At 38.9% G+C, this 16689-nt stretch overlaps 1 protein-coding gene across 5 annotated transcripts in view; it reads right to left on the bottom strand.

Annotated features, from left to right (window-relative positions):
- The window catches only part of LOC126354987 (integrator complex subunit 5), a 118608-nt gene that overhangs the window by 63131 nt on the left and 38788 nt on the right, over window positions 1-16689 (bottom strand). For all 5 annotated transcript variants that reach the window (XM_050005083.1, XM_050005081.1, XM_050005085.1 and 2 more), the window contains 3 exons: window positions 4717-4859; window positions 2306-2398; window positions 2090-2216 (listed from right to left, as the gene is read on the bottom strand). In XM_050005083.1, the coding sequence (XP_049861040.1) occupies window positions 2090-2216; window positions 2306-2398; window positions 4717-4859 (363 nt within the window). The remainder of the gene's footprint in view (window positions 1-2089; window positions 2217-2305; window positions 2399-4716; window positions 4860-16689) is intronic.

Here is a 16689-nt window from a genome sequence, read left to right on the forward strand (position 1 = left end):
CTTCAAAGTGATGGAAAAGTTCTTCACAAATGTCAGCAGGTCACACTTTCAGTTCTGAAATGAGCTGCTGTGGCACCCATCTTGCAACCACTTTGTGAAACTTAAGCACGTCATGAATGATGCAATGACTAATGTTCAGATTTGTGGCTATTTGACTCAACGTCAAAAGGTGATTTTCCACCACAATGGCTTCAACTGCTGCAGTAGACTCATGTCACAACACAGTGTGCCTAACCTGGGCACTGGGCATCTGTCAGAGAAGTCATGTAATTTCTGAACTTTCTACTCCACTCATGCACTTGCTGCAGTGATAGATATGCATCACTCACTGGACCTTCACACGCCGATGGACTTCAATAGGTTTTGTACCTTCACTGATCAGAAAATGTATGAAAGAACACTGTTCTTCCTTGGTGCAAGTTGCAAGTGGGGTAACCATTTTGAACCGGTACTGTGGCCGCGTTTTGTTAGTCTGTAGTATGATGCCACCTGTAGGGCATTTTTTACATCATTGGTAACAGTACTGCCAACTTACAGAACAAAATGTCAATTTTTAATCACACGCTTAGATTTTAATTTGACTCAACTTCACACTTTTGATGACTGATTATGATAATATCTGTAAAGCATTTTGGGCAAAATACAATGCGAGCACCTCACTCTCCTATAAATTTTCTTCCACGGACCGGACTGAAACCATCCCAGGTTGCATTTGGCCCATGGGACACCAGCTGTGCACACATGTTCTGAGGTAGGCAGTATAGGATATGAAATTTTAACAAACCCAGCTACTAGTAATGTATTACTATATGCAATCTGCACTACTTTTTACAAAATCAGTGACAATAGCAACCAACTTACCGCACATGCTGATGATCACTAGGAGCAAAAATAATATACATTTATCATTCCTGAAAAAAAAAGACATCTTTTCAATACTGTAAATGGACCATGTGTGAAAGATCTGCCAAACTTGGTGTGAAAGAAAAGGCAGCAGAACATGTTACACCAACTATTGTTAGAGACGTCACAAGCACTATCAACTCTGAAGATCTCCATGTTGGAAAGATTTCGATGTAACTATGACTATGACTAAGCAGATTTCTGTGGTTGTAACTCTTAAAGACAAATGGGAGTTGACTGTCTGCAAGTTATTAGCTGATTCTTCTCATAAAATATCAAACTAATAACTAATTCTGTTGGTACATATTTGTAACTCATTTTATCAAAACATGAACTATCTGATTTGAAACTAAATATGTAACTTTGTATCAAAGACATTGTTCCTTTACTTCATACGGCATGCAAATTAATTCCTTCAACCATAATTGTCTATCCTAAAGAATATGCGTTCCGTAGAATGGCGCCTATCGAGTGCACTATCAATAGTTGCTGCAGCTATCTCTGTTTTCTACTCAGTGTGTACCAAGAATTTTCTTTATTGGACACAATGTCTGCATAAAATTGGATACTAACTCTAATTATTCCAGTATTTATAATCATTCTTCCAAGTAACCAGAATACTATCTTTCAAGTAGCCAGAATACTAATTTCTTTCCAAAAGTCTATAATCTTCAATGAATGGCTTAGCATATTTGTTATCCCTGAAGGAATGGTAATGTGTATCATAGACATTACTTCTGTCTTGTTGATTAAGTCCATTTAAAATGTTGTATATGCAGAACACCGAACCGTGCATAGAGCAGAATTGCAGTTGCAATACATGCTTAAAATCAATAAATTTTACACGCATACAGAAAGTTTGAACATTGGGTTGATATTGTGTTTTTAAAACAAAACAACTATCCACAGCACACGTAGCTTTCAAAACTTCTAATATAATGATAACCAGGAAAAAGAGTGTGTGTGTGTGTGTGTGTGTGTGTGTGTGTGTGTGTGTGTGTGTGTGTGTGTGTATAGGGGTGGGTGGATTTTGGTCTCTATGCCTTCAGATTTTCCCTAGAGCGATTTAGGGAAATCTCGGAAAACCTAAATCCGGGTGGTCGCATGCAGGTTTAAATTGTCATCCTCCCAAATATGAGCCCAGTTTAATTGCATCCAATTGAAAAAATAGTTACAGTGCACTCACAGGTCTGCAGAACATCTGTGGTCAGAGCTCGGAGCAGAACAGGAGACAGGGATGCCAGCTGAACGAGGAAAGGCACAGTAGCATTTCTCTGTGGGGCCTCATCTGCCCCTCCAGGTTCCAAACTCCACTGAAATAAAAAGGAAATGAACATAAGGAATAAATGGCATAAATATTTTAAAAGAGAAAATATTAATATTTCATCAATCTTCTAGGTACCTTAAAAAGCTCCAAAAGAGCAGTTCGAATATCGGCAAAATGGCTGCCAGCCAGATGACCAAGGATACCAACAACAGAATTTAGTTTTGGAGCCTGTAACATGGACAAGAAACATACATGCTCAGAACAACAGAAATGTAATTATGAAGAAAAAAAAAAAGATCAACAAACTTACAAAAAAATTTTGGAAAAATTAACAACACTTTTCTCAAACCCAACTATCACACTCTTCAGTTAAAACTTAAAACTTCCGGGCTGAGAGGCCGTGGTATGTATGACCAACCATCACTTTCTGTCTTTCTCAGAGGTTCACAGAGAAGTGTGGATTATTTCCACTACTGCAGTGGAAGAATGTCACATTTTAATGTCTTGCCTACAATATTATCTCCATTGGTTGAATCCTAGCTAACTGATCAAGAGTGGAAGAACAAATTCATTATGGCCTTGATGAAGGAATTGTTGCAGCATTTGAAGGAAGTGATTTATGGAAACCAGGAAAACCTGAAATCTTGAAGCCACATTAATGATGCAAACCAAGCTCCTGGCAAATATTGATCTCATTTGCAACATCTACTACATGATGTGAGAACAAAAGCACTAAGGAGGCAGAAGGAAATGGTGTGTACCAAATGATTGAAGCACAAGAAAGAGTAGAGAGATGGGGTGGTAGAGGAAGGAGAGAGAGGGTGTGATAATATGAGTGTAAGGGGCAGGGAAGATACTGCAGAGGAGGGGGGAAGAGGGGCGGGTAGGTTTGATAATTGGTGGAAGCAACAGAGAAACAATACTGATGAATTACATAATTGCAGATGATATTGGCAAGTTAACTTCTCTGTGAGAGCTTCAGATGAATTGCTGCTCTAAGGAAAAACCTTGAGTACTGAGTGTAAAGCATGTGTTGCAGACCATGGAACAAATGATATTATCAACAAGTGGGTGATCTCCTTCAAATGCCAATCTTTTGCAGTAGTACTATCCAGGACACCCCCTCTCCACATACAAGACAGGGGAAAGAGGTGTCTTTTCGTTGAGTGACAGGGGAACAAAAGGACAGATGTAACAGCCAAGGAGGCATGTTGTGATCCTCAGGTACTTCAGTGTGCCATTGTCCTACATGCTACTACCTCACTGTTGAGGTACAGAGTCATGTGTTGATTGAATGAAGAGTGGCTGGAAGCCACAGATAATAAACTATGTCCACTGAAGTCCACGACGAAGCCATGGCGTATCTCCTTCCAGCTACACATGTGAATTGACGTCTCTTTATTCACCTTCCCACAGACCACAACCTTATCAAGCATGTAATGAGTGGACCCTACAATGCGTGGTGCTTATGCTATACAGGTCACAGTGCACCACATTTTACTAGACTGTGTTTTATTTTCAGGCCACAGGGTAGCAGCTCATTTGCCCATAGATTTGCCCTCTATTTTAACTGAAAATCAAAGAAATGTGGTACAACTTTTAAATTTTGTGAATTGTCAAACTTGTTCCCTAAAATTTTAGGGTGACATATCTAATGTGTTGTAAGGGTTGCTGGCTCATCCATGTTTTTGTAAGCTGTCGGCCGTACTCATATTCCTGTGATGCTATTGTAGTTTTCCTCTTGTCTCACTTCGATTTACTTAACAGTTTTACAACATCTGAACAATTTTAATGCTTTTAATGCTATCTTCCATGATAGCTAGTGTGATTGTGTAGATGATCATGGGTGAGATTGGGGAAGAGTAAACGTAATTTTATCTCGGATTGGCCTTTACCTCATTTCACACACTTTGTCCATTTTAACCACATCTGTTTCTACAAATTTCATATGGGTGGTAGTAAACTCGTCATTGAGCTCCGCTAACCAACCTCCCCCCCCCCCCCCCCTCTCTCCACCAAACCTACATAATAATAGCATGTGAGCTCACGTGCTTTATCATTCTGCCAGTAGTTTACCAATCAATTCTGATATTAGTTTGTGTCACTGTAAAGCTAATTTGTCAAATGATGATAGAATACTTCATATAGTGAGTGATATAGGAAGAGTATTGCCACATTCCCTTAAAAGCTAATGATTTGCTGATTTTCTGTTTTTACCTGTCTCTGATGTAATTGGTAAGTGTAGGTGTTCCATAAGTGCCATCTTTTCCTGTTTGCATACTTCCCTCATTATTTTTTCTCTCACCCATCTCCTATAGCTGCATCAGATAATCATTTCACACTGTTATCATATTACGCATTTCTTGGCTATGGAAAGCTGTGCCTGCACAGCTCATCGCGCATTGCACTTTGAGTAAGAGTTTGTCAATTTAAAGGTTTCACTAATCACTGATTTTGTTCAGTGTTTGCTTTCATTACTTCTGATTCTGACAATGAGACATCTGCTTAATAAATATTGTATTGTCTTTTCATAAATAACCAATTACCTTAACACCCTCATCAGCAGATACATGTTGACAAAAATCTTTCAAACCACAAGAGAGAACTTTGGTAATAACAGTATGAGGAAAGCAACTTCCAACATGAGCAACAACCCAATCAAAGTGAGGTCTGTGAGCAACACTGGTATCTGTAATAAATAAATATTATGTCAGACAAGCAGATCAAAAGTTAACATTGATAACAATATGCTGTATGAACACATACAAAACACACAGGCATAGTTAATAAAAATACATCAGAAAAATGTAAACAGCTCTCCGAACACAAATGGGGAATGTGTATTTCCACACCAACTTTACTTCACTTCCATGACTGTGGATTCTGATGTCATTCTCTTGTTAAATAAGTATGTACAACTCTCCCTATAGGAGCTGTTAAATTTCTTGAACTTGCGTATTCCACTCTCTGAAAAACTGTATTTTATTTTCAGCATTAAACAAACAACCACACAAAAAATAATAAGATTGCAGAAATATAACAGACACATACAAAAACTGATGGATGTGCTGGCTTTTAAAACACTGAGTCCCTGGAACTAAGAGAGAGAAAACAGCTTAAGTAACATTTCTACTCACACATTAGGCAGACCTAAATTACTTGCAGCAGCATAATAGACACACACAAAAACTTTTAGAACCTTGAGTTCCACAGACTTACAGAAGAAGAAAGAAACAACTAAAGTAACAGTTCAACTCGCACATTATGTAGGACTCAATCACTTGGTGTGTAATGTGCCATTCCAATAGAGTGATGTGTAATCCTATGTCTATCTAGCCGGCGAATGATGATTGCAGTAGTTAAAATCATTTATTAATTAAATAGTTAGCCCCCCAAGTAACACAATTTTGTTGGATGCTGCACATTTTCAAGGAGGGACAGTATTTGCAGTGTGTTCACAACTTGAGGTGCCTGCAGGGCTTTGCATTTGTTCCCTGTTTCAGAGTACCAGCTTGGGGTAGCAAGGTGTATCACTGAGTAAGCAGCACCCTGTGATAATACCGATGACATTGTAGCGAACAAAAGTAGTAGACAAAATTCTGAAATAATTTTTTCATTCATATAATGTCAAAGTCTGTTGTTTGGTGTCAAACTAAATGGAAAAGCAATGGTTTCCTGTTACTAATGGCTGCAATGTTGAAATGTGGAATACAATATAAACAGCCGTTAAAAGAAGAAGTGTGGTGTAGTTCTTAACAAATTTGAAATTACTTGAAGATTTTAAGTTTCCAGCACAGGTACAATTGCAGACAAGGGGAATATTGCATTCTGGCACTCTTGCGCTAGGACTGAGAATAATTCAATGGTGGTATTCGATAAAAATGAAGATGAAAGATCCCGATTAAATCAAATATAGAGTGCAATTAGCAAATAATTGAAGATTTATCAAGGAATATCACTGCTGCGATGAGCAACAAGTCAACAGCAGAACATTATGATAAAATAAATAAGTAGTTCATTCAAGAAAGATACAGAGATTCCAGAAGAAATAATTTGTTGATAATGGATAACTAAATTAACTATCATGTCGCAGAATACTTAATGTCTATGACTCTGCAAGATAGGTGGCCGACACTGTACAGGACTACAACAGTTACATCAGGTCCACAACAAAGGGCAATTCCACATCTGCTGCAGCTTTATCAACGGCAGTCCAGTTCGCCAGTCACTAGTGCACATTCAAAGGTTAAAGTGGACGAATTAAAAATTGAATTACAGGTACCCAACCAGAAATTCTATCAACTTATTATTGATTCCCATGAAGAAAACATAGAAATAAATAATAGAATATCTGAACTACAGTCCAACATTCTAAATATAACAAGGGAATTACATTTTAGGGTATCTGTATGGCCTGATAAAGCGATAAAGCCATTAACTACTGGTTTTGTCAAATTAAATAGTGTGACAAACTTCACAAACGAGTGCTGGTTTGAATATCTTGGGACAGAGTACAGATTTAACTAAGATAGACATCTTGTGCCACACTTTCTCAGTTTTGGAGCAGTGTAGTAGTGATTTATTTGAACAAAAGGTTCAACAACACCTTTCTTTCATCAGATAATGTAGCTAATCAACATCCAAATTAGAGTCAAAAGAGATCAATGAAATCCACAGCAGCATAAACTGATGTTAGTTTTGGTAACTCAACGGAAGTTGTAGATAGGGAATATGTTTTGGTCACTGTCAGGGGAAGGTAGAGGAGTACTTAAGATACAGAAAGAAAGGTAATCAGGTATGTGTTTGCAATAATCAGGTATGAGTTTGCAATAAGGTAAGAGTAAGTTATCTCAAAATACAGGAGAAAAGAGGAGCGATGAGAAGCGTGTTGATAGTCTCTTCTCAGATTCATCAGGAGCATTTTCCCTGGTGTTAGGGCTGATATTTACAATTTCATTTTGCACTGTGTTGCTGGAGTCAGCCCAAACAAATACTACTTGTCATATCTTGCATGTGTCATCAAGAAGCATCGGTTTGTATCCCAATACAAAAAACTATTTTTAAATCAGAATTTTACATGCCCCTTTGACACAGTGCTAGCATATTAGTCTAGTTCTGATATTTGTTTTATCGATATGTATTAATAGGGACAGTAAAACATGAAGAATAAACAGCAATTCATGAGTGAGTCAGTAGCACAGCATGCTTGGCATTAACAGTCACCATGAGTATGGGCAGTGTTGTGGTTGCTGGAGTACTGATTATTCTTTGAGTTTTATTGTCCCTGTTGAAGGATATTGATAAAACAAATATTGCAATAGACTAATCTGGGACCACTCTATCAAATGAGCACCTAAAATTTAAGTTTAAAAATCATTTTGTCTCTACTGGGAAGCAAATGGACACTTTCCACTGACACTGAGCGCCACATGAAAGACGTGATGAGCACCATTTAAGTTGGCTGACTTCAGCTACGCAATGAAAAAATGAAATTGCAAATACCTCCTGAAACACCAGAGAAAACGCACCTGATGACTCTTAGGAGAGAGACCCCATATACTTACAAGCAGGATGCTATACTCTTATTCCTGGCAGCTTAGCTCTCATGTGCGTTCGACACACTACCTCCACCACTATCTCTATGTCCTCCTCTTCCTCCCCCTATCTCTCTCTGCCAACCTCGCCCTCTCATCTCATCTCCTCCTCCCACTCTCTCTGTCTCTCAATCTCTTCCCTTCTCCCCCTCACTTTGCCCATCTTCTCCACCCCCATCTCTCCAAACATCTTATCCATCCACATCCACATCCACATCCACATCCTCCTCCTCCCCCCTCCCTCCCTCTCTGTCCAGCTTCTGCTCCCCTCCCACATGCATATCTTCCTCCCCCTCTCTGTCTTTGTGTGTGTGTGTGTGTGTGTGTGTGTGTGTGTGCGTGTGTGTCTCCATCTTCTCCTCCTCCATCATTCTCTAGTCGCCTTCTCCCTCGCCTCTCCCTATCCATCTCTTCCTCCTTTTCTTTCCCAAACCACTTTCTTCTCCCCCCCCCCCCCCCCCTCTCTCCATCTGCTCCTGTCCATTGCCTCTTGTCCCTTTCTCCCATCTGTTCCCTCCTCACCGTCTCTTCCTATCCATCCTCTCCTGCACCTTCCCTCTGTCCATACCCTCCTCCTACAGACACAATTGTTTTGTGGAATGTTTTATGATATGTGCATGCCCTTCCGAGGCAAAACGTGTCATTGATAGTTTCTACTGAGGCAAAGATTCCAAGACTTACCAAGCGGGAAAGCGCCGGCAGACAGGCACATGAACAAAATACACAAACACACACACAGAATTACTAGCTTTCGCAACCGATGGTTGCTTCTTCAGGAAGGAGAGGGAAAGACGAAAGGATGTGGGTTTTAAGGGAGAGGGTAAGGAGTCATTCCAATCCCGGGAGCGGAAAGACTTCCCTTAGGGGAAAAAAAGAACAGGTGTACACTCGCACACACACACACACACACACACACATATCCATCCGCACATACACAGACACAAAGTTTGTGTCTGTGTATGTGCGGATGGATATGTGTGTGTGTGTGTGTGTGTGTGTGTGTGTGTGTGTGTGTGTGTGTGTGCGCGCGAGTGTACACCTGTCCTTTTTTTCCCCTAAGGGAAGTCTTTCCGCTCCCGGGATTGGAATGACTCCTTACCCTCTCCCTTAAAACCCACATCCTTTCGTCTTTCCCTCTCCTTCCTGAAGAAGCAACCATCGGTTGCGAAAGCTAGTAATTCTGTGTGTGTGTGTTTGTGTGTTTTGTTCATGTGCCTGTCTGCCGGCGCTTTCCCGCTTGATAAGTCTTGGAATCTTTGTTTTTGATATATTTTTCCCATGTGGAAGTTTCTTTCTATTTTATTTACATCATCATAGTTTCTACTGAGGTAGATACTACAGATTTTGAGGCTTACTCCAAAGTTGTTTAGTAGAGGAACCTACCTGAATTGTAGCAGTCTCGGTATACTGGATTTGAAAATGAAAATAATAATAATAATAATAATAATAATTATTATTATTATAAAGGAGACAAGTGTCTGAGTTTTATATGCTGACCGCAGTGTAAGATATAGTGAGGAAAAGAGAGTAGTAGACAAGCTAAAAAAATTGCTCGTTGCTCAAAAATTTACCTCCAATTGCTTGTACAAAGGAATTTGAACTATTTTGAGTGCACTGAATAATATGCTTATATTTGAATAATTTTCTGTACATGGTTAGAAATTTATGCAACAATGGCTAGCATAACTAATATGAACAGTCAAGCTTAAACTTATTTTGACATACCTAGAGAACTTAACAATGGGCTACAGATGCAACTGAATAGAAGCAATGTACAGATAACATACAGTTAAGATATTTAATGTTTTACCATACCTAAAGAATTTAGCAATGAATTAAATGAGGGGTTACTTTAAAGAAATACCAAAGTAGCTTCTGGACAAAGTTATCTATTTGTGATAAATAAATTATGCAACAATCAATGAAAGTTGAAAGTCAATACAGTAATTCCAAAGTGATGAATTTACAAATATTGATTTTACTGCATTGTTATTTACTTACATTAGTCTATTCTTTTCACAATATCGTTGATATTTACTTACATTTCGTATATTTGTTGTGACATGATATACCTAATAAGTGGAGTATGTGCTCTAACAAATCAATAAAATCTTATCATTTGTCAGGAGATTCAATATCCAACAAGATGAAGCTAGGTTACATTAATACAATATTTAAGAAAGGGGATCGCAAAATTTGTTCAAACTATCGAGGAATTTGTGCTACAAAAACATTAATGAGAATTTTTGCGAAAGTAATTAAAAACAAACTGGAAAAAAAATTTAGAACTCAAGAAGAACAATGTGGATTCACGGCTGGGAGATCATGTAGACCCTATTTTCACATTATGACAGATTTTGGAGAAACATAGGGAAAAATCAAAAAATATAGGATTAATTTTCATAGATCCAGAAAAAGCATATGATACCGTTCCAAGAAAATTACTTTGGAGAGCACTACATAAGGCAAACATAAACCCTTCCTTGACTAAAATAATACAACTGATGTATAAAGATAACATTTGCCAAGTGAAAGTTGGTAACAAACTTTCACAGAAATTCAGAACAAGCAAAGGCCTTTTACAGGGCTGTCCCATGTCACCATCATTATTTAAAATCTACGTAGACATTAGCCTTAGAACATGGTTCATAAATGTAATAGTATGGGATTAGAAATAAGAGGTGCAATTTACCTACATTATTTATTATTTGCTGATGATCAAGTAGTCGTAGCACAAGATGGGGAGGATGCTAACTATATGTGCAATCAACTAGCAGTAGCATACAAAACTTGGGGTTTGAAGATTAATTACCAAAAAACAGAATACTTGACTAATGATTCGGATGAGATATACATTGAAGGAAAGAAAATCAAAAAGATAAACACATTCTGTTATTTGGGATCCATTTTAGAAATCGGGGGAAAATCAGAGTCAGAAATCAATAAAAGAATTAGTAGTGGACGGAGGGTCATTGGGATGCTTAACTTATGGAGCAGGAATGTAATGAGCAGAACTAAAAAATTAATATACAAATCCATATTAGAGAGTGTGGTTCTGTATGGAACGGAGACCTGGACAATTAACATGAACCACATTAAAAAATTACAAGCTCTAGAGATGGACTTTTGGAGAAGAGCGGCAAGAATCTCCAGGAAAGAAAAGATAAGGAACACCAAAATAAGGAGAATGGAAATAAAAGAAAGAATATATGACGTAATGGATAGGAAGAAATTACGGTGGTATTGGCATGTACGACGAATGGAGAAAACCAGAATACCAAAATTGATACTGGAGTGGGAACCGGAGGAGAGAAAAAGAAGAGGACGACCTATGACCACCTGGCTCCAAAACATACAGCACACAATGAGGAGAATGGGCACAGAGGAAGAGGACACACAAGATCGAAACACCTGGAGGAATATTTCGAGAATATGGTTTAAGAATGTTTCTTGTTTGTATTGTAATTTCCAAGTAAATTATTATGTTGGAGATAAGCCTCCGTAATGAGGAAAAGCTCAAAATAATAATAATCATTTGTCATTTAGAATAAAACACTAGAGCTTTCAATAGCTGTCTCCATCATCGTCACTGATGAAATCACTGACTGCTGGGGCTGGCACGATGTTCTGCTTATACAGATGGAATGACAGTGTGTGGAACCTCTCAGAGAGAGCCAGAGTGGTGCATGCGCGGAAGGCAAGTTGGACAGCTCCGCCCCATCACAGGACCAAGTGAAGTCACATGGTGCAAGTGGATGGCACTACATTTGAAACTGCTGCTCCCATGTCCCAACAAGCATCAACTCTATATCTCTGCTTCCGCTAAATGTCCAAAGCACGGCCTTATGCCCCATTAAGTGTGTAACCCTGGGCACTGTTGAAACGGTTGCTGTTTGTTCTAATTTCGTCCACTTTTTCGATAACAGAATCCCAGTATGATGTTGTTTGAGCCAAAACTCCCACTTTTTTCAAATACTATTTTATGTCCATTCTCTAGGCATTGTTCAGCCATGGCCAACTTCTCAAGTTCCCTATGTTTGATATGTTGTGAATGCTCAGCACAATGCTCAGCAACAGTGAAAATGGTTTGTCCTATGTAAATAATATCACATTCACAAAAGACACCATACATGGCAGGAACTCTAACATCTATGTTGTCTTTAACAGGGTGTAACATACCTCTTATTTTAGTGGCAGGCCAGAACACTGATCTCAGTTCACGTCCCTTTTAGCATCTGCTCAATCTTGCTAGTAGTTGCTCCACAATATAGAAGGAATGCAGTTAGCTTGGCCTCCTCTGCCAATTCAAGGCACATTTTCATCAGTGTCACTTGAAGGCTTTAGGAATTTCTCCCTGGCTGTAAACATTTTCTCTGAACATGCATCTCAAATGCTTAAATTCAAACTATAGATAGTTGCCATTAGAAATAACCTTTTCTCTGTGTACTAACATTGTCAATACTACTACTTTGTGTACAGCGTGGTGAAAACTGTTGGTGTTTAAGTATGGCATCAGTCCCCTACTTGACAGAACATTTCATGTTGGGATGGAAACTGTTCCTGTGGACGATGAACTACTGCAGTTCATTTTTACCATAAGACTATATTAAGAAGGTGTCTTCAGTGTACCATGGGAAGAAATATGATTGCAACCTCGCAGAGTTCAGAGCTCGCTCCTTAAAGTGCTCCATGAAAAAGTTCACGGAGTTGCTGACCTGGAGTCCACTAAAACCTACAAAAAGGTTGTTAATCTTTCCAACCAAGAACTGGATGTTGCTGCAATGAGTAAAGGTCTTAATTTTTCTCCAGCACCATGATGTCTGCCAATATTGGATATTGTTAGGGGAAAGAACAGTGCATTAAGCATCTTTCGCACAAGGTGGTGGAGGTTGTCAGACTAATTACTAGTTGTATTCTAGTGAGAACTAAGCCACTGAAATACAATATTAGCTGGGAGGAACAACATGGCTTATGCCTGTCACATGAGAATGAGGACTTGGTTCTCTTGCCAGCTGATAAAGGAAATAATGTTGTGGTCCTGAACATCAAAGTCTACAACCTGAAGGTGCTGTATTTAGTAGAAGATGATAGATATCGGAAGTTTAGGCATGATCCAACACACACCATCACCAGAAAGACAAGAAAGTTAATAAAGTACTCCAGTATGCCAGAAGAAGTGGCGAAGTAATTAATGGCATGTGCAGTCAGACCTCCTTGGCTTTATGGATTGCCGAAGATATACAAAGAAAATGTTTCTCTGAGGCTTATAATCTGTGCAATCAGTTTGCCCATGCACCTGGCAGGGTTATGAGCACCCAAACTGGGATACTATGAGCATCTCATTGTTAACTCGTAGTCATTCACTGAGACCTCAAGAAAATAAGACACGCCAAAATGACATAATGATTAGCTTGGATACTGTGTCACTTTATATGAGAGTGCTGGTACAAGACACGCTAGATCTTTTGGCGCTATAGTTTCCACCTGAGATCATCAAGCTTTCTGCCATGCCTTAACAACAAAGTACTTTATGTACCACAATAAATATTACGAATTGACGGATGGCATAACTGTCATGAACTTTTCTATGGAGCGCTTTGAGGAGCAAGCTCTAAACTCTGCAAGGCTGTGACCATCTTGGTTCCTACAGTACTCTGATGACACCTTCTTGATATGACCTCATAGTGAAAATGCACTGCAGTAATTTGTCGATCACATGAGTGATATCCATTTGAACATTAAATTTACTGGGAAATTTGAGAGTGCTGGCAAGTTACCATTCTTGGATATCTGAATGGAAAGCAGAACGCTGGCTTGGTCATTCAGCTGGCTTGGTCATTCAGTGTACAGGAAGTCTATGCACACCAACGTGTGCCAACAATTTTCACTGCCCTGTACACAAGAAAGTAGTACTGAACACATTAGTAGATAGGAAAAAGATTATTTCTGGTGACAACCATCCAGAGTCAGAGTTTTGGCACTTGAAGTGCATGTTATGAGAAGATCATTACAGCAAGGGAGAAACTGCTAAAGCTTTCAAGTGACACCGACGAAAAAAGCCTCATAAATCGGTGGAAGAGGCAAAGTTAGCTGCATTCCTTCCATACTGTGGAGCAATTACTAACAAGACAGGGCCCTTGATGACAAGACGTGGACTGAAACCAGTCTTCCCACCCACCTACAAGATAAAGAGATATGTTATGCCCCGTTGAAGACAACATAGGTCTTAAGAGTTCCGGATGTGTAAGGTGTCTCCTGTGAACGTGTCAGTATTTATGTAGGTCACACCATCTTCTCCTTTGCTTAGCATTGTGCAGAGCATTTGTGACATGTCAAACTAAGGGAACTTGAGAAGCTGGTTGTGGCTAAACACTGCCTAGAAAATGGGCATGAAATACAATTAAAAAAAAATGAAAGTTCTGGCTCAAACAACAGACACCAGAAGTACACACTTAGCAAGGCATGGGAGGGAGGGGGGGGGGGGGGGAGGTTTTGGACACTGAGCAAAAGCAAAGATCTAGGCTTGATGCTTGTACGGACATGGGAGTGGCAATTTCAAACATAGCACTAGACGCTTGTGCCATGTGTCGTGGGCTGGAGCTGCTAAAAGCCTGACTGTTTTTTCAAAATGATGCAGCTTGTAAACTGAGAAGATTTTATTGAAGCATGCCACCACGAAAAACTCCAAGAACACATGGAACATATTACCCCAGTAGAGTGAAGTGTAACAATATGTTTACCTAGCCGATGAATGAGGTTCGCAAAATCTGAAGCCATTTATTAGTTAAATTTGCATGGGACATGATATGGATGGATGTCATGTGTCTTTAGGGTGGGATAGCCTTTGCGGTAGTATTACAAGTTGCAGTATCTGCAGCACTTTGTGTTTTTTCTGCGATTTGGAATCCCAGCTTGGAATAGTGAGGGGCTCCACCAAGTAAGGAGCATGATGTGACAATGCTGACGACTTTACAGCAAATAAAAGGAGTCCACAGAATTGTCAACTCATTTTTTTGTTTATGTGATGTCAAAGACTGTTATCTAAAGAAACAATCAATGCTCTCTATTAATAATGATTGTAATATTGTGGAATGCAACGTAACATAAGAAGTGAGGTGTATCCCTTTAAAGCAAATTTGAAATCATTTAAGATTCTACATAAGTACGGCTGCAATGCAAATGAAGGCTAAATGATTTGCATTTGTGTGACTTATGAAAATTTATTCATAGGTACAGCAGTTCAGAATTTCAAGATAGTAGTAGATCTGAATCTGAATGCACACATATTTAGGTTCTCCATGCTAAGACTCGCCAGGCACATTTTCTATGGTGTTTCAGCACATATTTGCAATTTTGTTCTTGCAATGTGGAACCAAGTCAGCCCAAGCGAGTTCTGCTCCTCACGTCTTTCATGCAATGTTCAGCATCAATAGAAAATGTCGGTTTTGTTCTTGTTACAAGCAAAATGATTACTGAAGTGGAATTTTACGTGCCTTTCGATGGGGCAGTCCCAAATTACTCTAGTGCATTATCCATTTTATCAATGTGTATTAATAGGGACAGCAAAACATGAAAAATAATCAGTACCTCACCAGCAACAGTATCACCTTGCTGTGCACTGACCACTACCACCATGATGCAGCAGCGTTGCTCAGTGGCTGCTGGATTATTGGTTACTCTTTGTGTTTTACTGTACCTGTTGATACATAATGATAAATAAATGTCGCACTACAGTAATTTCAAGCATGTAAACTTCTACTTTTAAAAAATCATTATGTTTATAATGGGAAACAAACTAACACTTTCTGTCCACACTGGGCATGGCACAAAATATGTGATAAGCAGTATTTGTTTCAGCTGTGTCCAACTACACATTGCAAGAATAGTATTGCAAATATGTGGCAAAACATCATAGAAAAGGCACCTGGCGACTCTTAGGAGGGACACCTACTAGATAAAGAGGAACACTGAACAGTACACCAGTTTCTGTGAAGTAGCTACCATTCTAATTGAATGTAAAACAAGATCATTTCTTAAAGTTATTTGTTTTAAGTTCATTTTGGGCTACCTTTTTTATAGATCCTTTCATTTATCTACAAATCACTGTACTTTAAGAAGGTGTGTAACATATCTTTTTATACAATTATATAATTCCAGTAGCATCATGACTTTCATGAAACTTATAAAGAAGTAAATGTGTCATGTGAACATTCACAGAAGTTTTGCCATGTCAACTAATTTGTAATACAGAAAATCCACCCACTGCACAGCATTTGTCTCAATTATCATTGTTCTGCTTGAAAATCCACACTTCAATATGTCTATATTTATCTGGAGACTATGCTTTAAACTCTGGATGTGTATTTAATCAACTCGGTGATTACTGCTTCACACCCAAAAAAGCCAAGTATTGTTATCTACAAGCAAAGACTTTATGAACACACAGGCATAACGGGGGCTTATTACTGATATTTGAAAAAGACATGAGACATAATTTTGTACCCTTTTATTGTGATGATTATACTTGGCAAGTCAAAAACTGTGTGAGATAGGGACACAAACCCAGAATGCAAAGGGTAATGCCATAAGCTGAGTGGTCTTTAAGGATGGAACCCAACATAGCAGGAAAACAAACAGATGATGGCTGTCATTTCTGCTTTCTATCAACGTACGTTTGTTTATTCACGCAATCATCATCTTCTGCAAATCCCATAACAACGAGTGCCTTCAGCGTTGTGGAATGAGTCAAGTTATCCATTGACAGGTGGAAGCAACCATTGCAGGCTACCCCTGTAAAGTATTCTAACAACTAATTATGAGTAGCGCTAATGTATCCACATTGATTTATGACAAGAATGGTTTCTAGGTTATTTCGTCCAGTAGGAAACAAAATTGCTACTCTGAAAAAAGCTACTGCTCCTCCTC

The sequence above is a fragment of the Schistocerca gregaria genome, chromosome 3, assembly GCF_023897955.1.
Source record: "Schistocerca gregaria isolate iqSchGreg1 chromosome 3, iqSchGreg1.2, whole genome shotgun sequence".
Classification (NCBI taxonomy): domain Eukaryota; kingdom Metazoa; phylum Arthropoda; class Insecta; order Orthoptera; family Acrididae; genus Schistocerca; species Schistocerca gregaria.